The 27,787-nt window shown below is 42.6% G+C and overlaps 1 protein-coding gene and 1 long non-coding RNA gene across 2 annotated transcripts; one reads left to right on the top strand and one right to left on the bottom strand.

The window, feature by feature from the left end:
• The first annotated feature begins 23 nt into the window (after nucleotides 1–23).
• On the top strand, nucleotides 24–3,719 carry LOC114050770. Its single transcript, XR_003570074.1, has 3 exons — nucleotides 24–152; nucleotides 2,788–2,863; nucleotides 3,058–3,719. It is a non-coding gene; the product is annotated as an uncharacterized LOC114050770 (long non-coding RNA).
• LOC114050769 (T-box transcription factor TBX21-like) lies at nucleotides 3,182–16,356 on the bottom strand. The gene is given in 7 exon segments (XM_027872674.1): nucleotides 3,182–3,246; nucleotides 9,237–9,315; nucleotides 10,015–10,049; nucleotides 10,052–10,157; nucleotides 11,272–11,393; nucleotides 11,872–12,026; nucleotides 15,525–16,356. Coding segments are annotated over 6 exon segments (1,260 nt in total). The 5' UTR covers nucleotides 16,304–16,356; the 3' UTR covers nucleotides 3,182–3,246; nucleotides 9,237–9,252.
• Between the last annotated feature and the right edge of the window lie 11,431 nt (nucleotides 16,357–27,787).

Below are 27,787 nucleotides of genomic sequence, written 5' to 3'. Positions count from 1 at the left end.
CATTTAGGCTCCATCAGTTCTTTCTCTGGATGTAGATAGCGTTTTCCATCATGAGTCTTTTGGAATTGTCTTGGATCATTGTATTGCTGAGAAGAGCCAGTTCAATCATCGTTGATCATTGCACAAGAATAAATATTTTTCTAAATCTAGAGGTGAGACAACCCTCCCCTGTACCCTTACTCCCCCACCCCCCATTTCAACAATTCTGGGATTCCCATCGTCCTAGGATGGAAGGCACCCAGATGCTATTAAAGGACACCTAGAATGTTTTCCTAAACTTGACTAATAAAAAATGAGCTAAGTGACCTAAGTTTCCTCCCTTCCCTTTCAACTTCCCTCAGCACCCACGTATAGATATCCAAAATAAGCAAAGTTCATCCTTGAAGGCAGCACCAGGGAAAGATGGCTGTGATCAGGGAGGAGTATAAAGGGCACAGGCACTATTCTTTCTACTGACTCCTGGGGGAGCACACATGAGAATCAAGAGAAGTGACTACCTAGATCAGGAATTTTTTTTTTAATAAGTGAATCCATATTGTTTTGTTCCCTTAAGTTAGCGACATGTTACATGGAGCCAGAGCTTTAACTCTGACTGAATCAAGCAATTTTAGGAGGACATTTAAACCCTGACTTCGGATGTCTGTGTTACTCAGTTTATGATCTCTGTATGTTTAACCAGAGTATGAGAAAGGAATAGAACAAGATAGGCAAATGTCAGATCCAGGATGTTTGTGTTTCCTTTACCACCAAGATGAGAAAAATTCCCATTATTCAAGGTAGTGTCTGGGTTAAAGGTGCCTTAGTGGTCATAAACATAAGAATGCTCTTGATCAGCTTTAACTGTTGACATAGGAAGGGGCATTCTCAGTTCACTCAGGAAGAAAAGATTAATTCAGGTTTTTGGCCCTTATTGAGGCTCAATTGATCTTAAATGATTATCATTTCCTTCTTTTGGTCAAAGGTAAGCCAAAGGCTTCACCTGTAGACCAAAGAAGGTATGGGAAACAACTTCCTCTTTCTCAGGGGGTGGGAAGAGATGTCCACCTGGAGCAGATGTTTTCAGATATAGATCAGGAATTCTTAAACAGGATTTCAGGGGCTTCATAAACTTGGTTTCTTAGTATTGAAGAGGTCCATCATGGAAACTGGGGGTAGAAAGGCTGGTTTCTATAAGGCTGGACTAGAGGATCATTCAGAGCTGGGATAAAAGGTATGGACAAGCCCAGGTAGAGAAAGGTCTGAGATTTGGAGTAAGAAAAAAAGACAGGAAGGGAGGAGTGGGTTGGGAAATGCAGTAGGAAGTTGGGGAGGAGGAGCAGAAAAAAGAGACAGGGAAGGAGAAAATGGGATGATGGATTATATGCCTGGGGGGAAAGGGACTATTTAGATTTACTGGGCACCCAAGAGAGGGCACCTCAAACTCAGAACCAAAAGAAAAACATCTTTACATGGCTAATCAACCAAGGTGACCCAGTGAATCCCGATGCGTACTGTTGTTCCCTGATTTTCCACACTGAATACATTGCATCCCTGCCTGAATTATCAGGAGATAAACATCTCTTCTTAGCTTCTTCACTCAGGCTTAGGTCATCAGAATCTGACTTAGAGGTATAGATCCAGAGTTCCCCTTGAGGCCTTTTCTCTTCCCAAGCTCCAGTGATAGGGTCCATGAGCTTTGGGGGTACAGATTGGAGACAATCCCATACTGTTGCCCTTAGAGTTCCATGAGGGGGAAGTGAGAGGGCCACTTCCATAGCAGGACCACAGGATCCTGTCTGGGGTTATAAGGCATGGCAGGTGGAGAAGTGGAGGAAATCCTGGATTCATAACATCCAGGTCAAAGAGCAGGATGGTGCTGCTGCTGTGAGTAGAGGGATAGATATTGACTGGGGGACAGGGACACCAAAGAGTCTGGAACACCTTATTCTTGGCCTGGCCTCGTCTAGCCCTAGGGGATAGCTACAGTCATCAGAAAGTAGTTCAGGGAAGGTGTTGATACCGGATTCTATTGCAGGAGGACACCTTGAGGAGAGAGAAGACGGAAAAAAAGATATAATTAAAGGAAATATGATCCCCCAGGATTCCAGTCCTCTCTCACCAGCTTCATAGTTACAGGGGTCTTTTTTAAACCAACCAGTTTCCCTTCTCTCTGTTCATAGCCTCAACACATAGAGTCCTGGAGAAGGTAGAGGAGAATACTGGGTAAAGCTGAGTGGGCACCACTCAGAACTTGGAGCCTGGTGGGCAAAGAAAGAGAGGTACAAAAGGAGCTAAGTCCCACAAGTACTTACTTATTCAAGCTTTCTTCAGAATGGGAGTTTTCTCTGAAGGCCATAGAAAGGGATTGTAGTTAATTTTTACTCTTATGATAGTAGAGGGAAAAGAAAGAGAAGCCATTAAATGCATGGCAGGACATTCTCCTCTTTGGAAACCTAGTTCCCCTCTGGGAAGACCAAAGACATAACCTTGGTCTTTACTCTGACCTTAATCTTTGGCTTTCTGGGTGATTTTGATTTAGCTATCTCAATTTCTTTAACTGTAAAATGGGGGAGGGAGCATATTTTAAACAGTCTAAGTTATCTTGTCTTTGTTCCTGACCACTGCCTTCCTCCATAACTTTTCTCTGACTACCTATACCAAGTATTCATAGGTTTTCATTAACTTTCAACGAGGCTGTGGACTAGGATAGGTACCAAATTCCAACTTCATTTTTACTAACATTTAACTGAAATTGAGCCTTTCCTTCAATTATGAATTTTTAAAAGTATTTTTTTCTGAACTCCATAGGTTTCATAGAACTCCATGGGTTTCAAGGACTCCATAGATTTCACCAGCCTTGCCAAGGTGTCTATGACACAAACAGGTAAGCTCAGACCATATGTTCCCTGGCCAGTGCTCTATATTTTGTCGCTTCTTCCTATTAGAATGTAAGCTTCTTGAGGGACAGAAACTACTCACTTTTTTTTTTTTTGTATTCCCAGCACCTAACACAAAAAGTGCACTTTAGAAATGATTGTTTACTGATTCCCTCTCTCCATTCTCCATTCTCCTCCCCAGCCCAATCTGGATGTTCTAATAGGATGCCTCTCACCTCAGCATTGTGCTATGCAGTCATAGCAACAAATTGTTTCTGGGAAGGTGAAGATGTGGATAAAGGAGGAGGGAGCCAATGTCTCATGTTCTCCATTTCTCACTTATTCAATGTGAAGCCTCTGCTGGTATGTGAAGAGACTGCATTGAGATCACCTGTAATGGAAGTCACAAACTATGAGATGAGATTGGCATCTCTTCTCCCTCTCACCTACCCAGCTTCTATTAGTAGTGGCTTGGAAAGTAGAGAAGGATCTAATGTCCTCTGAAATTTCCTTCCCTTAGGATCCACAGAAAAGAAGAGGATCCTTCTGTAGAACAAGAAGGGTGCTCCTCTCATTCCTGGAAGTATGAGCAATGGAAATTTCATGCTTACTTGATCACATGCTCTAAGATCTTACTGACACAAGAAAGTTTTTTAAGTCTAACTTCAATCTTTCTTCCTCTTATTTTATGCTGATGGACTTAGGAAGACTGAGGGGTGAGCACAATAGGGATCTTACCTGGGTCTCATTCTCTCATTCTTGGAAGTTTTCTTATTGTTAGTCAGCTTGAGGTTTTTATTTATTTATTTATTTATTTTAGACAATTGAGGTTAAGTGACTTGCCCAGGGTCACACAGCCAGTAAGTGTCAAGTGTCTGAAGTCAGATTTGAACTCAGGTCCTCCTGACTTCAGGGCCAGTGCTCTATCCACTGTATCACCTTAGCTTGAGGTTTTTAAATGATGTCTTGCCCCATCCAGTGGGCCCTTGTGTTGGGTGAGTCTGGGTGGATGTACAACTGGTTCCCTGTAGAAAGAGTATCTCTGTTGGGACTATATGTTCCTTAAGGAGAGAAATCTGGAGATTCCCAACACTGGAGAGGTCCACCAAACAACCTTGGGGTAGGCCTATCTCTCAGCTCCCCACACCTCTCTGCCTGGCATATTGTCCTCTCCCTTTTGATAATGAATCTATTTGCCCTTTTGATGATGTCAGTAATGTTAATCAATTGGTATTACTTTCACAAAAACACAGTAATGAGGAATGTGGTCTTTCCTGTGGATTTTGTAAGCCAGAAATGGGAATATCAAGCATTGAAAGTAGGGGGGGTAGGAGGTGGCGGGGGGTAAGAGGGCATTTTGTTCTTCAGCCCACATCCCTCTAGGCTTCCAGAGTAGTTAGAATTGGGCAGTGCTTTTCCCTAGGTATAGACTATTCAAGCCACTCTTTGAATCTCCAGCATTTAGCACAGGGGCATAGAAGAACTTAATAAATCCTTGTTAATTGGTTGATTGATCTTCTCTTGAAATGGGTGTTGATTTTCTATTTTGAAATGGGTTATGTTTCTCATCATTTGGTAAAACAATTATTAAGCATTTACTTTTTTTTTTGGCTAGGCAATGGGGTTAAGTAACTTGCCCAGAGTAACACAGCTAGTAAGTGTCAAGTGTCTGAAGTCACATTTGAACTCAGGTCCTCCTGCTTCCAGGGCCAGCGCTCTATCCACTGCTCTACCTAGCTCCCCCCAAGCATTTACCTTCTCTATTCCACTCACACACAAAGCTGAGTCAGAGATAGGACTGCCAGACTTAAACTTCACTAACTATCTTTCCCTAAGAGGTCTTATTTTCTATGGAGCCTCAGATAACACAAGGTCAGTTAGATAGCATAAGGGAGAGAGGTGGATTTGTGTAGGGTCTGTAGGAAGGGATTACTCAGGACTATAAGGCTGTATGGCTCACCCAAAGTTGGGGTGTCTGTGTGTGTGTGTGTGTGTGTGTGAGAGAGAGAGAGAGAGAGAGAGAGAGAGCTCCTCCAAACAGCAGGCGCTAAAAAGGGAAGCCAAGCCAGTACCATCCCCAGCTATTAGTAAATTTGAGCGACGCTTAGGAAGGGGAGCTTTAGTTGTAGTTGCAGAGCGCCTGGGAGATTCAGGCGTCCGGCCCCACAGCCGCTCGCTTACCGGCTCTGCTTGGTAATGGTCATTTGGTTTTGCTGCCTATAAAACTTGAGCCAGAGGGATCGGTTGCAGAGGACCACTTTCAGTTTTCTGGAGAAAGCGATCCCGGTTTTCTGGAAAAATTGGTTTGTGTCTCTGGATACTAAGGACAGATTCGCTTTGGAGCTAGGGAAGACCTGGGAGCTCCGAGGATCAATCTCATCCACTCCTTCCTCAAAGTCAGGCTGGAAGCGGCCCTGGCAGGTGGCTGACTGGACGCCCGCGGGCACCATCGGGACTCCTGGGTAGGCGACAACCCGTGCCCCGGAGTAGCTGCCTCTGCATTAGCTGTCAGCAGCTCTGGTGTCCAGCAAGGACCGAGGCTCGGGCTGGTAGAAGTAGCAGCCCTGCACGATGTTCACCCTAACTCGGGGGTTTTTGTTCTCAGGCATCCATGGGTCACTGCCAGCTTCAGAGCGGGTCTTCTGGACTCCCAAACTAGTAAGGGGTGGGCAACTGAGATAATGGGTGAATCCTGGAAGCTTCCCGCTGTCCCTCGGATATTCAGGATACTTGCCCACCAGCGGCTGTAGTCTTAAAGGACCTGTCGACAGTTGGAGTGGACCCCCACGACCTAGGGTGGTGGGGAATGAAGGGCAAGGTGGCCGACTATCTCTCTCGCTGCCCTTCCGACTGACTGAAAGTGGCAGAGTTCTTTGGGCTTAGTGGAGAAGGATGAGTCCCAAAGGACGCGCGGCTGAGACTGGGATTTTTCTATCCCGGTATGGGCAGTGGCAGGTCGTTTCCTAAACCGACTCTTTCCCTCTATAGATTGAATCGGCTTCACCTTTCCGGGCAGCGCATTGCCCAATTTTAAACTGCTTCTCTCAGCCCCGTCCCCACCCACGCAGGAAGCCCGGTCCATGCTCTTGGGACTCCTTCCAGTCCGTCCGTCCGTCCTTCCTTCCTTCCTTCCCTCCCTCCCTCCCTTGCCCCTGTAAGTTCATGTTGGAAGAACAGGGTCTACCCATCAGGCTGACCGCCTCCTCTTCCCTTTCCTATCACCTCTGACTTCCTTGCCGTTCCAAGCCAAATACTGGAGCTCCAGCGTCCATGAGTTGTAAGGGGTCCTGTGTAACAGAGGTAGGCGTGTTCTCCACTGGCTGTTTGCCAAATGGAAGGAGGGATTGTACCAGGACCCCACCTTGCAGCCAGTGCGTCTAGAAACTAAGTGAGGCAAAGAGTGGAGGCAGGGGAAGGGTCCCCTCCACCCCACTTCTTTCACTCCACTGAGTCAGGACCACGTCGGTACTGGTATGTGTTAGGGCATATGACTGGGGGAAGGAAGTGAAGGAAGCTGTTTGCAGGTAGGCAAGCCAACTCATGGTCACCCCTGTGTTCCCAGGTCCTTTCTACATTTCACATCTTCTCTGTTTGAGAATCTCTATGACTTTCTAAGCTCCAACAAAGTTGGCCCCAGGCTTCTGCTGTCTTCTACCTCCTTTGCAGTTCTATATTTAAGGTCTATGGCCTTTGGAGTTGCCAGTCTCATCCATTCTTGGTTGCTGGACACCTAGGAACCCTCAATAGGTGAGGAGTCATCTCTACCTGAGACTGAGTGGGACACAGAGAACCTTAGCTCATAGTTAACCTCCGTCACTAGCTGGTTATGTCAACTTGGGGTGTCACTTTTTTTGAGCCTGACTTTCACCATTAGAAGCAGTGTAGCAAAGAGAAAATGAGGCAGCTAGGTTAGTTGATAGAGCACTGGGTTTGGAATCATCTTCACGAGTTCAAATCCAACCTTGGACATTTATTGATCCTAGGTGAGTTACTTAACTGTTTGCCTCAGTTTCCTGTAAAATGAGCTGGAGAAGGACATGGCAAACCACTCCAGTATCTTTGCCAAGAAAACCCCAAATGCGGTTACAAAGTGTTGGACATGATTAAACAACAACAAAAGCAAAGGTAAAAGAGCAGGGATTTTGAATCTACCTTCTTACCTTCCAAGTCTGCTGCCTACCACCAGTGTGACTTTGGGCAAATCATTTCACTCTCTAGGGTTATTTACTTATGGTCTCTAGTATCTTCCAGCTCTGTTGGGTTTGAATGTCTTGCCTCAGACACTGACTGTATGACCCTAGGAAAATTATTTAACTAATCCAAACCTTATTTTCTTGATCTGTAAAATGGGGATAACACTTGTTTCAGGACCTGTCTACAAAGGATTGTAAAAAGCTTTGCCCACTTCAGAGCTCTATATTACTATTATGAGCCTATGACTACAGGATCTCTTAATATCCCCTCCAGCTTTAGAACCAATGTGCCCAACAGGTTTATACCATGGCCCTACTTCCTTCTGCACCCAGACAGAAATAATGGCTCTGCTTTATGTCAGAGCTGGCTCCCACTTATCTAAGCACCAGGAAGAGACCATGTGGTCTATACCCAGGTCTTTCTGCCCTTTCAGAGGTGAGGAAGCTTAGAAGGAGAGTTGAGAGGGCTTGGGAAGTCAAAGATGATCTCTGCTCTCACATATTACACATCCCAAGCAGAGTCACATCCCCATGGCTTTCTCCATGGGATCCTAGGAGGGACCAAGTTGTATTTAGTCCCTGTGTACACCTCACCCTTAGTCCCCTTCACACTAAGACTGGCAGACTTTTCCAAGTTTATTTTTAAAAAGTGAATAAACCAAAGATATTGGCAACTTATATCATGGACAATAAATAGCTTCTTTAAAAAAAGATTCCCTTTCCCTCCAATTAAAATCTAGTCATAAAATAGCATTCCCCTCCACCATCCCCTCCAATTCTAACTATTCTAGGATGCCCATCCCCCTATGAAGAGAGACAAGCAGATTCACTTTAAGGGTACCTGAGATCTCAACTGGCCGGTTGCCCCCCCCCCCTTTTTTTTTTTTAAGAAAAGAGGCTTTTGTTTTTGTTTGGTTGTTTGGTTGTTTGTTTTTTTAAAATTGAGTAAAAAATGAGCTAAGTGTCCTAAGGAATAGAAGAGAATCTACTTTCTCCAGCTGTCCTCAAAACCTGCATACAAAGGCACAGATTAAAAAAGAAAACTGAGCAAAGTTCATCCACAGAGGTGCTGGGGGCAGGAGTTATCCCTACTTGACTCATTGGGAGTCCTCTCAGAACTTCCTTCATTCATTCCTTAGAGAGAGAGATCCAGAGTTTCTCTTTAGACCTCTTCTCTTCTAGGCCCCCGTGATAGGTCTGAGGACATCAGTGGTACAGTTGGCATCAACCTTCACTGTCTGCCTTAAGTTACACAAAAAGGGAGGTAAGCCAGTTCATTGGAGGAACCACGGCATCCTGTCTGGGGCGGTTAAGCATTTCAGGTAGAGAATAGTAGTTCTAGCTTCATGTTATTCATGCCTAAGGGAAGCATACTGCTGCTGCTTTGAGTGGGCATCACAGACATAGTCCAAGGGAACTGGAGGGTCCTGGGTCAAGAGGCAAGGAGTCAGAAGTATTTCATTCTTGGCTTGGCAAGCATCTGATCCTAGCCCAGTAGAAGGGAAAGGGGAGATGTTGGTGGCACTGGATTCTATAGCTGGAAGTCACTTTGAAAAAAAGAATGTAACTAAAGGTTAGATAATCTTGCTTCTTTTCTAACCAGTTCACTCCCTCTCTACCCTCAGCCTCAGCACACAGAGTCTTGGAAGAAGGTGGAAGAGGGAACTCAGTAGGGTTCAGTAGGAACCACTCAGAGCACTTGGAGCCTAATGGACAAAGGGGAGAAACAAAAAAAATGAGATGAGTCCCACAAGTCTAAGGGTGGTCCAGAGTGTCTGAACAACGATCTAGGGAGTCAGAGCTACATGGTCTCTGCCTTGGTAAGCCCCAATTCCTAGTTTGAATAGGTAGCCACAAAAATCACTTTCAGGGAGATCTTAGTGGTGGCACTGGATTCTACAAGATGGAAGGCACCTTGAAGGGAAAGGAGGAAGAAAAAAAGGATGTAATTAAGGCAATACAATCTTCCAGAATTCCATCCCCAGTATCAAAGTCCTGACCTGCTTCTTATTTGACCACTCTCCACCCCTACTCCAATCCTGCTCTCTACCCATAGTCTCAATACAGAATACTGGGAGGAGGTAGAGGAAAGGACCGAGTCAGGTCGAATGGACATCACCTAGAACATTGAGAGTGGCAGACAAAGAAGGGGAGACCAAAAAAGAGGCTTAGCCCCACAAGTACTTACTTATTTTGGTTTTCCTCTAAAAGCAGTCTTTTCTAAAACTGCTGGAAAATTGATTGTGGTCAATTTTTAATTTTATGATCTAGAGAGAAAGGAAATAGAAGCCAGTGAGTGCCGGGCTTCTCTCTTTGGAAACCTCTGAGACGGCCAAAGACCTGACTTCAGTCTTTGCCCTGATGCGCTGAGTGACCTTGGAGAAGTCACCTCATGTTATTTATCTGTAAAATAAGGAAGGAAAATACTTTAACAATTCCAAGTCATCTCTCAGGGCCTACCAAGCTGGGGCATCTTACTTTTGGTCACCGTATAACCCTCTACCTCCTTCTTCCCCATCCCTTTTCCATGCTATGGCTGCCTAGACCAGGGGTTCTTAACCTGGATTTGAGACAATCTGCAGACTTGGATGGGAACAAAATTTCAACTTTATTTTCACTAATCTCTAACAGAAATTGAGCCTTTCCTTCAATTATTGATTAAAAAAAAACATTATTCCGTAAGGGGTCCATAACCTTCACTAGCCTTTCTAAAATGTTCATAACACAAAATAGGCAAGAATCCCTTTCATTAGAACAAAACATTTTCTGGACAACACCTTTCTCCTCGTATTTGTTGCTTCCCCTATTAGAATGTAAACTTCTTCAGGGGCAGAAGCAGTTTCACTTTTGTTTGCGTACCCCCTAGCACACAGTGTGTACTTTAAAAAAGATTTCTGATGATTTTCTCCCTCTATCTGCCCCCCACCCCAAGCCTGAGTCTGATGTTCCAATAGTTTGCCCCTCACCTCCTGATTCTGATATGTAGTCACAGCGATGAAAAAGTGAAGATATGGGAGGGGTGCGGACCCAGGGTCTCATGCTGTCCATCTCTCACCTCTTCAATGTGAAGCTTTGGCTGGTATTTGTGGCAGGACTTCAAATGGATTATCTATAATGGAAGTCACAAGGAGAGAGGTGACATAGGCAGCCCTTCTTTCCCCACCTATCTGGTCTTTACCAGTGGTAAGTGGGAAGGTAGAGTCAGAGTCAGACATTTATTAAGTACCTACTATGTGCCTGGCACTGTGCAAAAGTAATGGGGAAAACAAAGAAAAGCATAATAAAGTCCCTCAAGGAGCTCACATGGGGGAAGGGGAAGAAACACATAAAAAGAAGCTGAAAAGTGTTAAGGGAGGGAGGGGACCTCAGAGACAGGTCCATAAGCATTGGGGTTACAGATTGGAGACCAATGCAGGGGCATTATGAAATCATGTAGCCAGTGTGAGAAATGGTCTGAATTTGTGAGTTGATTTCATCTTGCAGACTGATGAGTTTCTGAAGATGTTGAAGTCTTGGAAACTAACTAGGTGGGCAATGGTAAGAAGAATGCCATTGGTGCCTTTGTTAAATGGTGGAGTATCAGAGAGGAGTTCCTACATGTTCTCCCTCTAATGCCTCTGATCAGAGGGAGACATGAAAAATAATAACTAGCATTTATATCATATTATATTTATATTATACCTATTAAGTGCCAGGCTGTGCACTAAGCACTTTACATAGAATATAGCCTAGCACATAGTAAGTGCTAAGTCCCTTACAAATATTATCTCACTTTATCCTTACAATAACCCTGGGTAGTAGGTTCTATTTTTATCCCTACTTTACAGTTGAGGAAACTGAGGCAAAGAGGTTAAGTGACTTGCCTAAGGTTAAACAGCTAATAAGTATCTGGCAAGATTTGAATTCAGATCTTTCTGACTCCAGATCCAGTGCTCTCTCCCTTGTGCCACCTAACTGACCTTGTGTTATCTGAGGCTCCATAGAAAATAAGAAGACCTCTTTTTTAGAATAGGTTCTATCAACTCCTTCTACAACTTCTTTTATCACTCCTGGAAGTATAAGCAGTGGAAACTCCGTGCTTACTTGGTCATATGCTCTAAAATCTCACTCTCTGACCTACTGCCACAGGAAAGTTCTTTAACTCTAGCTTCAATCTTCTTTCCTCTTATTTTGTGCTGATGGACTTGGGAACGCTTGAGGGGTGGGCACAATGGGGATCTTACCTGGTTCTCATTATTGGAAGTTTCCTTTTTGTTAGTCAGATTGAGTTTTCTAAATGATATCTCTTGCCCCATCCAGTGGGACCCTATGTTGGGTGAATCTGGGTGGATATATAGCTGGTTCCCTGTAGAAAGAGTATCTCTGTTGGGACTTTCTGTCCCTTAGGGAGAGAACCTTGGGGATTCCTGACATTGGAGAGGTCCACCAAAGAACCTGGGGGTAGGAGGAGGTATATGTGGTTTCTATGGGACTTGGCTACAGGATCGTTTGGTGTTGGGAAAAGAGAAAAATCTGGACAAGCCCAGGAAGAGAAAAGCCTGAGATTTGGAGAAAGGGAAAAAAAAACACTGGATGAGGGCAGTGGGCTGGGAAAGATGGGGAGTGGAGAGGAGAAATAGAGAAAAGGGACAAATATGGAGGAGTGATGAAGGACTGGATAGGTGAGGGAAAGGGGTTGATTGGATTTACTGGGGGCCCCACCAGAGGGCACCATAACACCAGAGACAAATGAGACAATATCCCATTAGTTCCCAGGTACTATCCCAGTCTCTACCCCTTCCCCTACTCCCCCCCATCCCCCTCAGCTTTCCCCACTTTCCCACCTGGAACAATGTTCTTTTCCATTTTATGTTGAATCCATTTGCCCTTCTGATAAGGCCAGAGATGCTGATCAATTAGAACCATTTCTACAAACACACGATAATGAGCAATAGGGTTCATCCCCTGGATTTGGTAAGCCAGAAATGGGAACATCAAACTGTAAAGAAAGGGGAATAGAAGGGAAAGGGAGAGAGGTGAAATAGGGAAGAGAGAATTTTGTTGTTTAGTCCACATCCTTTCAGGTTTCCCTAGTAGTTAGGACTGGGTAGGGTTCTGCCCTATGTATAGACTATTTTTAATTGTTTTTTTGTATGTCCATCATTTAGTAGAGTAGCATATAGAATATACGCAATGTGTTAACTGATTAATCTTTCTTAGAAATGAGTATTGATTTCCCATCAATCAATAAGCAATTATTAAGCATTTACTTTCTCCACTCCACTCACACACAGGCTGAGCCAGAGATACTACTGCCAGACTTAACATGCCTTTCACCAAACATCTTTCCCCAAGTAACATGACCTTAGCTTAAGAATCTCATTGTCTTGGTGAAACAGATCTGGAGTCCTAGGTCAGAGAATCTGGGCTCTGGTCTATGAAGTCTGTCTCTCCTAGGAGACACAGAAGCCAAGGTAAGCTAGAGAAGGGATGACTGGGAATCCAAAATGGAGATGGAAAAGGGACAAATGTCCAAAGAAGTTTAGTGGAGCTGAAACATTAAAGTCACAGAAAATTCATCTGTTCAGGGATTGTACCTGGGAGGATCAATGGGAGGGTGTGTGTGTGGGGGGGGGGGGGTAGCAAGGACAGGGATCTTTCAGCTTTGTCAAAAATTCCAACTTCATCATGAACTTCCTGTTGAGAGTTGAACCATTTTTCAGCCTTTCAGGCTTTAGTTAACAGGTTCCCAAATGAACCTCCCTTCCAAAAAGGAAAAGCCAGTCAGTATTTCTCCATCTCCAAGAGAAACCTTAACAAAAAATGACCTGGGTCAGGGGGTAGAATTTAAGGGTAGGATGGGCAGTAAGAGAGGTCTGTTTTCTTCTGAGCCACCACCAGTTGGGACCCACAAAGAGTTCCTATTTGCTGCTTTGACTGTTACTGAACACTTGCTGGTCAAGGAGCAGACAGTAGGATTGGGAAATGGGAATTTCAGGCCCTACTCCTCCCTACAAGTAAGCATGAAAGTCCACTACACAACTTCCACCTCCTTCTACTTGCTCTTGAGACCATCATCATGTTTTGAGGATGGGGTAAAGACAGTGTGGAACCCTGTTTTGTCCATTTTCTTGGATCTGTGCTATTCTTTTTGACTGCCACCAACTACCTGCCTGTGTGACACTGAGCAAATCATTTAACTTTTCTGGGCCACAATTTCCTTATGTTTCAGATGAGGGGGTTGCTAGTTGGTTTTGGGTCTCTAATTCAATGATCCCCATGAAGATTCAGGAGCTTTGGACGTGGAAACTTTCCTCCTACTCTCCTCTTCCTCTACCATACTTGGAGAAACTTAATAGTAAATGAACAGTGGTAGATCTTCTGTTACTGGTCAATGCCAGTTTTACTTCAAGGTACTGAGAAGTAGACACAAATGAGTCCCAGGAGTGAGGGGGATGGTAGGGGTTGATGGGGATATGGAGTGTACTTCTTTGTGTGTTGGAAGGAGGCTATCAGAGGGAAATTACCTATGACTACAGGGTTTTGTGGCTCATCCAAAGTTGATCTCGCTCTCTCTCTGTTCCTTCACTTCTTGGTGCCCAATCTCTCTCCCCTTCTTGCTATCCCTAGCTGCCGTCTCCCTCTGTCTCATTACCTCTGTCTCTGTTTGTCTATCTCTCTCACACACTCACACCACTTGTAGTCACTATTATCACTGCAGATTGGATCTACCAGCACTATGACAACTTTCTCCATTGCACATACAGTTTTTCTTATGGAAACAGAGGTTATGAAGCCTGTCTGGTGACTTTCTGCCTCCCTCAGCAGCACATTCACCATAATTCCCTTTCATCTACTCTCCCTGTCAACTCCTTAGAGGATCAGGACATTTGGATTTTAGAGCTAAAAAGCACCTTAGAAATCATTTTATCCTATCCCCTTTGTTTTGTAGATGAGGAGCAGAAGACCCATGGAGGAAAAGTAATTTGCTCAATGTCATAACTACTTAGTGTCTCAGTTGTGGTTTCCCACATCTTCTATCCTGGGTAACAGGAAGGTTAGATAGGTCAACTCCATTCTCCACCTTTGATAAGACTGATTAAAGCTTAAAGATTATACAAAGGTGCAGAATCTTCAGGAAACAATTGAGTCTACCTAATTACATCTAATACCTACCAGCTGCTGGCACAGTGGATAGATTACTTGACCTGGAGTAAGGAAGACCTGAATTCAAATCCAGCCTCAGACACTTACCAGCTGTGTGACCTTGGGCAAGTTACTTAACCTCAGTTTCCTCAACTGTAAAATAGGGATAATAATGACATCTAGATTTCATGGAGTTGTTGTGAGGATTAAATGAGATATTTATTTAAAATAAAAGCAAATAATACAGTGCTTGGCACATAGTAGGAACTATATAAATGCTTATTCCCTTCCCCATTCCTGAATTTTAGTTTCCCAAAGCAAATAGCCCAATAGCACAATGGGTCAATAACAGTGGCAAAAATTTGTGCTAAAGTTTTTTACTAAACAATCACCAGTGGGTTGCAACTGACTTTTGGTGACCCCATTTGGGTTTTTTTAATGTTTTAATTTATTTTTAGTTTTCAACATTCACTTCCTCAAGATTTTGAGTTCCAAATTTTCTCCCCATCTCATCCTTCCCCCCACCCCGATGATATACATACCCCTTCCCCTAATTTGCCCTCCCTTCTATCTTTCCCTCCCCCTTCTTTTATCCCCTACCCCTTCTATTTTCCTGTAGGGCAGGATATGTGTCAATACCATTTGGGATTTTCCTGGCAAAGATACTGGGGTGGCTTGCCATTCTTTCTCCAGGTCATTTTACAGATGAGGAAACTGAGGCAAAGCAGGTTAAGTGACATGCCCAGGATCATACAGGTAGTGTTTAAGAGATTGAATTTGAACTCACATCTTCGTGACTCCAGCCCTAGAGCTCTACCTAGTGGGCCACTTACCTGCCCTAAGTCTGCATAGCATAGCCTGCCCCAAAGGCTACTCCCCCAGCCAGCGGTTGGTAGTTAGCATCCACCCACTTCCAATTTCTCTCCAGGAGAAAGAGTGAGGAGAGAAAGAGGGAGCTGCCCTTTCAGCGTAACTGATACCAGCTGTCCCCGGGGATAAATGAAATGGGTTTTGTGGGTTCCTGGATCTTTGGGTTTATTTCATCTATCTGCCCTTGCCTGTATGGCTGAAGGCCATCCATTAGCCATTATCTCCTTTTCAACACACACACACACACACACACACACACACACACACACACACACGCGCGCGCGCACACACACACAGACGGTACCCAACAAGCCTTTTCCCTCCAGGGGGCCGAGACACTTCCCACTAAAAGGAGATGCCAAGGGCTTCATACTAAACTCAGTTTCGAGTAAACCTAAATGATGCTTAAAAAGACAGACACGATTATGGTTTCCGTGCTCCTGGAGGATTCAGACGTTCGACCCTACAGTCGTCCACTTACCGGCCTTGCTTGGTAAGGATCATTTCATTCTGGTGCCTGTGAAACGTGAACCACAGGGCATGATTGCAGAGGACTACTTTGAGTTTGGCAGAGAAAGCAGTCTCGCTGCACGGGTCACTGGCCGGGATGGCCTCATTGACCTGGGCTCTGAGGAAGAGCTGGGAGCTCTGGGGATCGACCCGGCTCACCGCGTCTGCCCTGACTGGGTAGCCAAAGGCTGGCTGGAAGCCCTCGCCCCGGGAGGTGAGCGAATAGGGTTCCGGATTTCTGGAGTAGTCCCCGGAGTGGATCTGGGGCAAGGAAGGGGAGTGGTAAAGGAAGAGGAAGAGGCGCGGAATGGCCGGTGGCTGGATGCCCATGGGCACCGTCGTGACTTCAGAGGAGCAGTCCTGCACATCTCTCACCCCAGCTCGATCGTCCCCATTCCCAGGCACGTGAGGGTCGGTACCCATCAGCACGGCTTCAGAGATGTTCTTCTGGACGCCCGTGGGTGTTGAGAGTGGGCAGTGAGAGGAACGAGAGAGTGTTGGCAGCTCCCTGCCGCCTCTCCGGCTGGCAGGACGCCTGCGTCCCAATGGCTGTGGCCTTAGATGATGGATCGACGGTTGCAGCGGACCCCCTGCCTTATGTCGGTGGGTTATGAAGTGCAATGTGGACGGCTGTCTCTCTCGCTGCTCCTCCGATAGGGTGAGAGTGGAGGACTCCTCGAAGTTGCATGAAGAAGACTGACGAAACTCAAACGAGGAACGGCTGGGATTTCTGGAGTCCTCCTCCTCCATATTGACAGTGGCAAGTGTTTTTCCGAAGCGATTTCTTAGTTCTCCAGACTAAATTGACTTCACTGATCCGGGCGGCTACATCTCCCAGTTTTAACCTGCCCCTCTCCACCCCGTTCCCACCCACGCGGGAGGCCCCGCCCCTCCCCGCCCCGCCCCAGACCACTCCAAGGAGCAGGTTCTTTGTCTCTCTGTCTCCCTCCACTCTGTTCTGTAGTTCTTTGTCTCGTAGTTTCCCTGTTTCTGTCTGTAGGTCTGTCTCTGTCTGTCTCTGTCTGTCTCTGTCTGTCTCTCTCTTATACACACACACACACACACACACACACACACACACATACGCACACGGAACCTGGGGAACTGGACTGGATACAGCAGGAAACAATAGAAGGAAACTCATCTACATTTTGCTCTAAAGACCTAGCATGCAACAGAGACTGCAGTGCAGGGGCAAGAATGTTGGTTGGCAGAAGACTGTTTTCAAGTACTAGCTACCCAGTTAACTAGGTCTTTCCCCTTGGACAATTTTCTTAACTTTTCTGTGCTCCCGGGTTGAAAATCTATTTTTTTTATTAATTTATTTTGATTTATCAACAATCACTTCCATAAGCTTTTGAGTTTTAAACTTTTCTCCCCCTCCCTTCCTACCTCCCTCCCCAAGACTGCGGGCAATCTAACATAGGCTATACATATACATTCCTATTAAACATATTTTCACATTAGTGATGTTGTAAGTAAAAATTAGAATTCATAGGAGGAAGCGCCAGAAAGAGGAAACAAAACACAATAGAGAAAAAAATAGCAAATAGTATGCTTTGATTGGCATTCAAACTCCATAGTTCTTTCTTTGGACGTGGAAAGCATTTTCCATCATGAGGCTTTTGGAGATGTCTTGTATTGCTCAGTCATCACTTAATGTGGCTGTTACTGTGTACAACATTCTCCTGGTTCTGCTCACTTCACTCAGCATCAAACCATACAAGTCTTTCCAGGTTTATCTGAAGTCTGCCCGTTCATCATTTCTTATAGCATTCCATTACATTCATATATCACATTCATAATTATAACTATCTGTGTCTTTCTCTCCATCCTTCCCCCCTCCCATTTATGCTTTTCTTTCTCCTTTTCCCTTCTCACTAATGTTTTGCTTTTGACCACCGCCTCCCTCAGTCCCACCTCCCTTCTATTAGCCCCCTCCCTTTTCTTTCCCCTTTTCCCTCCTACTGCCTATAGGGATGTTAGATTTCTATACCTAACTGATTATGTTATTCCTTTCTTAAACCAAATCTGATGAGAGCAAGGTTCAAACAATGCTCATCTCCCTCCCTTCTTTCCCTCTGCTGTAATAGGTTTTTGTGCCTTTTCCTGTGATGTAATTTACCCTTGTCTGACTCCTCCTTTCCTTTTCTCTCAGTACATTTTCTTAGATCAGATTAATTCACTTACTTGGATCCATTTAACCTATTTGATTAGTTTTTTTTCATCATTACATCAAAGTCAATTTATACCCACCCCCTTTATGTATACATGTAATAACAATACAGTTCTCAAGAGTTACAAGTGTCATCTTCCCTTGTAGGGATGTAAAGAGTTTGTCCTTATTAATAACATGTTACTTTCTGTCCCGTTTACCTTTTCATGTCTCTCTTGAGTCTTGTATTTGAAGATCAAATTTTCTGTTGAGCTCTGGTCTTTTTATCAGGAAGGTATGGAAGTCCTCTATTTCGTTGAATATCCATCTCCTCCCCTGAAAGATCATGCTCATTTTTGCTGCATAGTTGATCCTTGGTTGTAATCCAAGCTCCTTTGCCTTACGGAATATCAGATTTCATGCCCTATGGTCTTTTAATGTAGAAGCTGCAAGGTCCTATGTAATCCTGACTGTGGTTCCATGATACTTAAATTGTTTCTTTCTGGCTGCTTTCAGTATTTTCTCTTTTACCTGGTAATTTTGGAATATCGCTACTATATTCCTTGGCGTTTTCAATTTGGGATCTCTTTCAGGAGGTGATCAGTGGATTCTTTCTATGGCTATTTTACCCTCTGGTTCTAGGACCTTGGGGCAGTTTTCCTTTATGATTTCCTGAAAGATACTGTCCAGGTTCTTTATTTTACATTTTCCAATATTTTTTCATTCTTTTGTTTTTGTTTGATTGATTCTTGCTCTTTCATAGAGTCATTAGCTTCCATTTGCTCAATTCTAATTTTTAACAAATTATTTTCTTCTATTAGATTTTGTACCTCCTTCCCCATTTGGCCAATTGTATTTTTTAGGGACTTGTTTTCTTCAGTGTACTTTTTTTTCCAGTTGGCCAATTGTACTTTTTAGGGACTTGTTTTCTACAGTTAATTTTTGTCCTTCCTTTTCCAAGCTATTGACTCTCTCTTTCATACCTCTCATTTCTTTTCCCATTTTTTCTTCTACCTCTCTCATTTGACTTTTAAAATCCTTCTTGAGCTCTTCTAAGAAGACTTTTTTGGCTTCAGACCAGTTCATATTCCCTTCTGAGGTTCCAGATGTGGGTTTGTTGACAATGTTGTTCTCTTCAGAATTTCTGCCTTGATCTTCACTCTTCCCATAATAAGAATCTATCGTACGTTTCTTTTTGCTCATGGTGTTTGCTTATTTCCTGGCCTTTAAAGAGATTGGGCTCTCCTGCTGGTGAGCAGAGGGCACTGACCCAAGCTTCTTGTGTTGGGAGCCTAGGGCCTGGTCAATGGCTTTGTGTGCTGGGGCCTCCAATGTTTGCAGTTGGAGGCTGTAGGATTCTGGCAGCTTACCTGGTGTTGGGCTGGAAACAATATTGGAATTCTAGGAGTAGGATTGAGTAGTGTGGCTCCTGGAGATTTCCTGCTCACCCAGGCCTTTTCTTCCTTTTGCTTTCTTCAGCTCTTTTCAGATGGATGTTGTAGGGTGTTTATCCACCTGGGGCCCCTTGGAGTGCTGCTTCCCTTAGTTTTGCTGAGGCACTGGGAGAGCCGGTTGCTGTAGAATGCCGAGGCACCTGGTGGTTTTCTGAACTGGCTTCTACCAGTTCTCCCATCATCAATGAGGCACTTGGAGTCCAGGTGTTGGTGTTTGCCTGCTCTACCACCCAGGCTTCAGGATCTCTTCCCGGTAAGCTGAGGTGGGGCTTTCCACTAGCTTGCTGGGATGCCTCCTGTTCTGTACTGCTCCCCTTCCCAGTAAGAGGGGCCTTTCCAGTTAATCCCTCAAGCTACCTGGGTTACTGGACTGCTGCACCCCATCTTTCTTCTGGTTCAACTGTTCCAGGGTTTTTCCTGGGGTGATATTTTCTGGGCTTTCAGGGGTTAATAAGGGAAAGTAAGAGAGACTCACCTCTTACTCCGCCATCTTGGTTCCCAGAAATGGAAGTCTGAAAATCTATTTTTGAGCCAGTAGATTTGGTCTTGCCTGATGCTGAGATGGGAGGCTAGCTGTTGACTGGGACCTATACCCATCCATCTGTTCATCCATCCATGGCTCCACTCCTCTCTCCCAGCTATCTACATGTTCTTCTCTCCCCTGTCCCCAGGTTTGGGGACCACTTTGAGTAGAACAAGATAATGTCCTGTGTCCACAGCACCCTAACCAATAATCAGCACTGGACTGAGGACTATGGGGAGATGTTTATCTAAAACACTCAGAATAGCTTCTGCTATTGAAAGATTACCTTCTGTATGGAAGAAGTCAGGCCTCTGTAAGGTCATATTGGAAGAATGGGGTCTACTTACTGGGCTGCCTACCTCCTGTTCCCCTCCTAACATTTCTACTCCCATTGCATTCCAGGTCTTACATTCCAGGTCAAATACTGAAGCTCAATTATCCATGAGGTGCAAGGGACTGTTTATACCAAGAGTCCCCACCTAGTGGCAATTACATTTGGAAACTGAGTAAGAGAAGTGGCCATGGGGAGTGGGGCAGTGTGGGGAGGTAGAAGGTAGGGCCCTCTCCATCCCACTTCTTTATCCGTGCTGGGTCAGGGTCATCTGGTTCAGGATTAGGAAGAATTGGATGGATCCTTGCTCCATCACTTCTCCAGTTTTTATCTACTTTCCCCTCCCTTCACCCCTCATTCACCCCCAGACCTGGTCCCTTAAGACCACAAGTCAGGCCAGACTTTGGCTTTAAATAGTTTGCTATGGATTTGAATCAGTTAGCTGAAGCTGTCTCTCTACCCCACATTGACTCAGAGCTTTGGCCAGACCAGAGATCAGGGCGTCCCTGGACTGCCTGCTTTCCCTGCCACAGGACATCTTGTTCCATCTGAGATAAGCAAGCATTGCATGGCTAATGTTCCTGTCCCAGTGTTCAGGGTCTCTGGTCCATGATACTCCTTTCTCTGATGTAGAAGGCAAACAGGGTAAATTCCCTTCATAGAATTCATCCTCTATTTCCCAACCCCCCTCCTCCAAACCTCTTCCTCTATGCTGAGTCAAGGAAGTGCTTCCCTGGGGGGTAGTGAATCTGTGTGGATCTTTCTATAGGGGGTACTCTGGTACTTTCTATAGGCTGTGGAACTGAGTAGGTGGGAGGGTGGGTAACTCAGCCTTGGGGAAGTGTTACTGACTGAGACTTGTCCTCTCCCAAGTACATGGAGGGGAAAATTCAGGTTACTAAATTCCAGAAGGGAAGATTGAGCAGTTTCAAAGAAAAGACTGGGAAGTGATAGAGAACAAAATCACCCACCGGTCTCTGTCTCCATCTCTTTGCTCCTGATATCTTGTTGCCATTCACCTTCTCCATTTCCATTTCTGATCCTTTGGCCCATTCAGAGAATGGGCAACAGCATTTACATCTGGGCCCAGAGAGAGATGGCCAACACATCAGAGTGGGAAGGGAAGATATGGGAAGCAGGATCTCGTACCTTCATTGATTGACCCCCATATTCCTTCACTTCACTGCAGGAGACAGAAGGAAGGCAATGGTCAGGAGTGTTGGATCTTATACAACTCTCTCTCTCTCTCTCTCTCTCTCCCTCCCCCTATGACTGGGGGCTGGGATAGAGAAGCTGCTTGCAGACAGGCAAACAAAGTGCCTTCTGGCTGCTCCCTGGGCTCCCCTCCATGGCAGCAATTTCTTTTCATGCGGTCTCTGTTTAAGATGAATTACAGCATTGTTTTGAGATCCAAAAAAAAGGCAGTCCTGGACTTTTCTTTTTTTAAAAAAAGGTTCATTTTGACCAACATTATACATCAACACAACCAGTTAAACTTCCTTTCCAACTATTTACCTTTAAAGAAATGAGTTTCTACTCATCAAATATCATAACAAAATGTCAATCACTCTCTCTCAGTCTATCATTTTGTTTGTTGTTTATTCATTCCTGTTCACTTTTAAAAATTATTATTTCTAACTCTAATGTACTCAAACCCATTGTATTTGAACATGATACTTATTAATACAAGCATTCTCTTTATTTATAACATTCTTTTTTAAAATTTGAGTTCCAAATTCTCTCCCCCTTTCCAGCTCCCCTACCCATTCACTGGGAAGGCAAGCAATATATCAATTATACATGTGAAAACATGCAAACCATATTTCTATACTAGCCATTTTTTAAAAAAGCAATAAAAATAAAGTGAGAAAATTATACTTCAGTCTGCATCCAGAGGTCATCAGTTCTGTCAGAGCCTTGGAAGTAGATAGCATTTTTCATCATGAGTCCTTCAAAATTGTCTTGGATCATTGTACTGATCACAGTAGTCTTTCATAGTTGATCATCATTACAATATTACTGTTATTTTTAATTAATTTATTTTGATTTATCAACAATCACTTCCATATGCTTTTGAGTTTAAAATGTTTCTCCCCCTCCCTTCCCACTACCCTCCCCAAGATGGCACACAATCTGATATAGGCTATACATGTACATTCCTATTAAACATATTTTCACATTGGTGATGTTGTTAGTAAGAATTAGAACCAATAGGAGAAACCACCAGAAAAACAAAACAAAACTCAACAGAAGAAAAAAAGTAGCAAATAGTATGCTTCGATCTGCATTCAAACTCCATAGTTCTTTCTTTGGACGTGGAAAGCATTTTCCATCATGAGGCCTTTGGAGATGTCTTGGATCCTTGTATTACTGGGATACAGTATTACTCTTACTGTAAACAATGATGTCCTAGTTCTGTTCACTTCACTTTGCATCAATTCATATAGGTCTTTCTAGGTTATTCTTAAACCATCCACTCATCATGTCTTATAGCATAATGCTATTCTATCACAATCATATACCACAACTTGTTCAGCCATTCTTTAGTTGATGGGCATCCCCTTAATTTCCAGTTCTTTGCCATCACAAAAAGAGCTACCATAAATATTTTTGTATATATGGGTCCTTTTCCTTTTCCTTTGATTTCTTTGGGATAGTGGGATTGCTGGGTTAAAGGGTATGTACGATTTTATAGCCCCTAGTGCAGCCTTAATGCCAGCAATGTGGGAAGTAGGTATGGAGCACCAAGTAGAGAGCACCTCACAGTAGGCATCAGTGCACAGTTATTTTTTAAACTTTCTTTTGGATTCTGTGTATCCTAGACCATGCAGATAGCTGAAGTGGCTTTATCTTTGGTGCATAATTTCTGTTTTGGAGAGGTTTGAAAGGTCATGAGGATCAGAGAAAATACTTAGTCCTTCATCTTATTGCTCATGTGACTCAGAAGCCCTAGGTCCCTGGTTTCCCTGCTAATTTTAACTGCATTCAATGTATTTGTACAAATTTTTTGCAATTTTCTTTAATTGAAATTGTATGTGTAATTTTTGTGATCTTCTTTATCACTTATTTAGTCATGAATTCATCCCCTATCCAGAGATCTGAAAGGTAATTTCTTCTGGTTCTTCTAATTTGATTGTGATATCAACTTTTATGCCTGTCATGTATCAATTTGTGGTTTATCATAGTATACATTGTGAGATATTGGTCTATACCTAATTTCTGCCAAACTTCTTTCCAATAATCTCAGCAATATTTTCAAATAGTGAGTCCTCATCCCAGTAATTGGGATCTCTGAGTTGAAAAACACTGTTACCCTGTTCCTTTGCTTTAAATGTTGTGCATCAAATCTATTCCACTGATAGACCTCTACTTTTTCGCCAATATAAAATTGTTTTAATACTTACTACTTCATAATCTGTTGAGATCTGATGCTGTTAGGCCTTCTTCCTTGCAGCTTTTATTTTTCATGATTATCCTGGATATTTCTGACCTTTTGTTCCTCCATTTGAATTTTGTCATTATTTTCCCAGTTCTGTGAAATGATCCTTACATATACATATAGTTTCTGGATGTATCTAGGCAAATAAACTCTGAAAGAGTTTATACATTCTGTTGTTATTTTGAATGGAATTTCTCTTTCTAGCTCTTCTGGCTGAGTTTTACTGATGTGATCCAAGAATGATGATGATTTATATGGATTTATTTTATAACTTGTTACTTTGCTGAATTTTTTAGTTGTTTCAATTAATTTTTGGTTGACTCATTAGGGTTTTCTAAGAAAATTGAGAACTTTCAAGCTATGCTGATGAAAAGACCAAAGCTGAATAGAAAATTTGACTTTCAAATACAAGGCTCAAGAGAAGCATAAAAGGGTAATTGGGAAAGAGAAATCATAAGGGGTTCAATAAAGCTAAACTTGTGTTTAGACAGAGTGTTCAGGCAAAAAATGATGTTGATAGGACAGTATAAAAAATTAAGAGGTGAAAAAGAGAATTACACTGGGAGCAGAAAGAAGGGAGAGTTGACAATATAATCAATTCATTAGGCAAAGGCAAATTGAGAACTATGTGAGATTATGCCAGGCGTTGAACAGACTTAGCTGCCTCATCCTTTATTGGGGGATCATATGATCCTTTGTCCCCTGCAACATGACATCATGGCCCCAGTGACCATATTAACTATTGACCCATTCTCTAAACTTTTCTGTTTTCATGAGGATGTCAACTTGATTTTTCAGTTTGGTTGAGGACATATGATATTCCTGATGGACACTACTATACCTCACAAACAACCATATGTGGTATGAAGAATCAGCAAAATAAGGGCAGCTAGGTGGCTCATTGGATAGGGCTCCAGCCTTGGAGTCAGGAGAACCTGAGTTCAAATCCAGCCTTGGACACTTGACACTTACTAGCTGTGTGACCCTGGACAAGTCACTTAACCCTGATTGCCTCACCAAAAAGCAAAAAAAAAAAAAAAAAATCAGCAAAATTCCTTGGGGTCCTGACCCCAAAAGGGAGAGCCTTTGGTGTTCCTGTCTGTTTTTTTTTCTGAGTTACAAACAAGTCTTCTAGGTCCATAGTTTCTGACCAAGAATAATTGTAGATTAAAATACTATCTGCCCATCTCTCAGGGACCCCTGACAAGCTAGTTACACAGCCTGTAGCTCAGTTCACTAGGGCTTAACAAATACCCTATCCTTAGACTATCTCGTATTACCAAATTAATGGCTGCAGAAATCCAGTTTTGTGTACATCTCTCGTAGCTGTAGAATCATCAGTAGACTAGGCAAAACAGTATTCCTTTGGAACCCAGTCTTCATAAAGAGTTTGTTCCCTTTGGGATAATGGAGGAGGCAGGTTTTCAGGGCTAAGACTGAATGAAACAGTCTCTTTTTCATTAAGGGCTAATTAAAAATTTTTAATCTGTAGGATTAGACTAACATGATAGGTTGTTCTTGTTGTGACCCTTTATCTTTTGCCTTGTGAGATAGTGGATTCCAAGCTCTCATCTCCTTTTCAGTGGCAGGTGCCATAACTCCTACGATTATTACTGTGACCTCAGTATTTAAACTCTTAGCTCTATACAAATGTGTGTTATCATTATGAGCCTAAGAGTAAATTATCTATAAGGATTCCATCTAGTTTCAGCTCTAGTTTCTCCAGCAATTTGTCCAATTCTATATTTTTCCTTTTTTTTATATTTCTGTTAAAGTTATCTAAAATTGAGAGAGAGAGAGGCATTAGAGTCTCATGTCACTATTGTATTACTGGCTATGTCTTCTCGTAGTGAAGTTAATTTATCATACTGAGATTGGTTTGTTACCTGTAGTTCTTTCAACACAATATAGTTTCCTTGTTTATCTCTTTTTATGTCTGAATATTTATTTTTGCTTTGTTTGACAGCATGATTACAACTCCTGCTTTTTGGGATTTACCTGACACATAGTAACTTTCTCCTTAACCCCTCATTTTTATTCTGTGTATGACTGTTTTCAGTTGTGTCTCTTTTAAGCAACAGAGAGTGGGTTTTTGTTTTCTTATCCAATATGTAAATTTAAGCATCATTGGAATACATGAAACCCATGACCAAACAAACAAACAAACAAAAAAGGAACGCAGACATTACATTTTAAGAAATCATAAAAGAAAATCGTTGAGATCCCTTTGAACCAAAGGACAAGGTAGACACTGAAAGAAATCTAATCTTCTTGACTAGTCACTGATCACTTCTTAAAACAAACTACAAAATGAACTCCAAGGTATAATTTTTTTTGTTTTATTGGTTTGTTCAATCCATTAATATTTAAAGTTATATGACAAAAATAAAGTTATGAGACAATGAAATCATTAGACAATGAGGTAAGATTTTGCTGGACCAGAATGTGTTTGTGTGTGTGTGTGCATAAGTTTGTAATTATATCCAAAACATCTTCAATTTTGTTTTAAAGAAAAGAGTTAGCCTTAAAGGAAAGAATAACTTATGGAATATCTTTGTGCTATGTCAAAGGGAATTCCAACTTTTTCCTCAGGTTTGTTATTTAATGTAGGATTAATACTTATATAGAGAGACCATGCTCTGAAATGTGAGCAAATTGCACAAGGATTTGAAAACAGTGATCTATATGTGTGTAATATCCATTTGATTTGACCATGGGTACAGACAACTCATTTAATACAATCTGGAATTATTAACTTACTCTATTCAGACACCCCACCACAGCCCTTTGTTAAAATAAGTACCTTTGGGGTGAATTCATTTGTGTGACCATTAAACTTAGGCATCAAAGTCATCTTCTTACAAGGGTGTTGTTAGTAGATCCTTAGCAGCATCTTATTCTCCTAAGGAGGGGAATGAGTTGTCCTATTTTTTTTTCCTGTAATCTTTGCAGACATTTCAAATTTTCATGCTCTTGGTATTCAAATATTGTGATGACTCTGTATATTTATTAAATGTTTTCATCGACATGTGCTTGAGTAAGTACTTTGGTAAAACACAATATCTTTTTTTTTTAATTTTTTTTTTTTTTTTAGTTAGGCAATGGGGTTAAGTAACTTGCCCAGGGTCACACAGCTAGTAAGTGTTATGTGTCTGAGGTCAGATTTGAACTCAGGCCCTCCTGACTCCAGGTCCGGTGCTCTATCCACTGCACCACCTAGCTGCCCCTAGTATCTTTTGTTAAAGACAAATTTTTTTAAAGAGTATTACAAATTAAGTATTTTGGGTTCTCTTCTCAGAATGGCAGAAAAGTGTGTGTAGGAAGATTTTTTCATTTCAAAATAGGATATTCGACTAGAATTTGTTTTATTACTATCTGGTGTTTTTGTTTTAGGGCACATTTATACTATTTTAACCTTTTTCCTTCCAATAATATTATTTTGTTTCATTGCCAGGTTTAGAAACTTTGGTAACCTGTGTTCTGTTTTTAGTTTTTGTCTATCTGCTTTTTAAATGTATATATACACAAAATAGAACCCCACCATCTAACACAGTACCTTACATGTGCTAGATTTTAAATTGTTGCAAGGTACTCAGTGAAGAACTTACTGATCCATGCTGTCAGCAACAACAGGCATTCAGCATTACTGGACTGATTGAAATATCTTGATGGCCTTTAAATCATTTGGCATTGGTGCACAGAGTAGTGGTAAAAGTTAATCTGATTAGCCATCTTGATTTAACTAAATGTACAATATACTTCTAGCAGCATCTTTTTGTATTTTCATTAGAAATTAATTGTAACAGTTATCACCAGAAATTTCTTGAGCAGATACACATAGTACCAGGGTTGCTTATAAGTGTTTCAGTATTGGGGTAGACTTAGAGGCATTCCCTTTCAAAGAGAAAAGAAAAAGTAAAGAGAAAAGGAATTTTACTAAGCTTGGATCTGACATAGCTCGTACTTGGCATGAAAATGTGATCTGCCTAAAAATACCATAATAGTGATATAGTTAAGACAACATTTAAAAAGCAGAACCCACCTATTCCAGAATGCCTTAGGGGGAGAGATTTCCAGAAGGCCAGATGACTAAAGTGGGAGTTGCTCTCAGAAACCAGATAGCTGCATGAGACATCTGAGCCCTAAGATATGATGGACTGATGAAATGGACGGCAGCAATGAGTTATCTTCCCTTCTGCTTCTTCCTCATGCTCTCTTGTTCCTTGTAAAGCCTGCTTGTTGAAGGGGACTGCCCCCAACAGCTCCTTTCAATGCATTGGTCAATCTCTTTTCCTCTTCCCCTCGTACTATGCCTATCCCTCATAGTTAAAA

Source organism: Vombatus ursinus, unplaced genomic scaffold (assembly GCF_900497805.2).
Source record: "Vombatus ursinus unplaced genomic scaffold, bare-nosed wombat genome assembly UNPS02014801.1, whole genome shotgun sequence".
Classification (NCBI taxonomy): domain Eukaryota; kingdom Metazoa; phylum Chordata; class Mammalia; order Diprotodontia; family Vombatidae; genus Vombatus; species Vombatus ursinus.
Note: the sequence above shows the minus strand (reverse complement) of the source record. Positions and strands in the feature narration are given on the sequence as shown.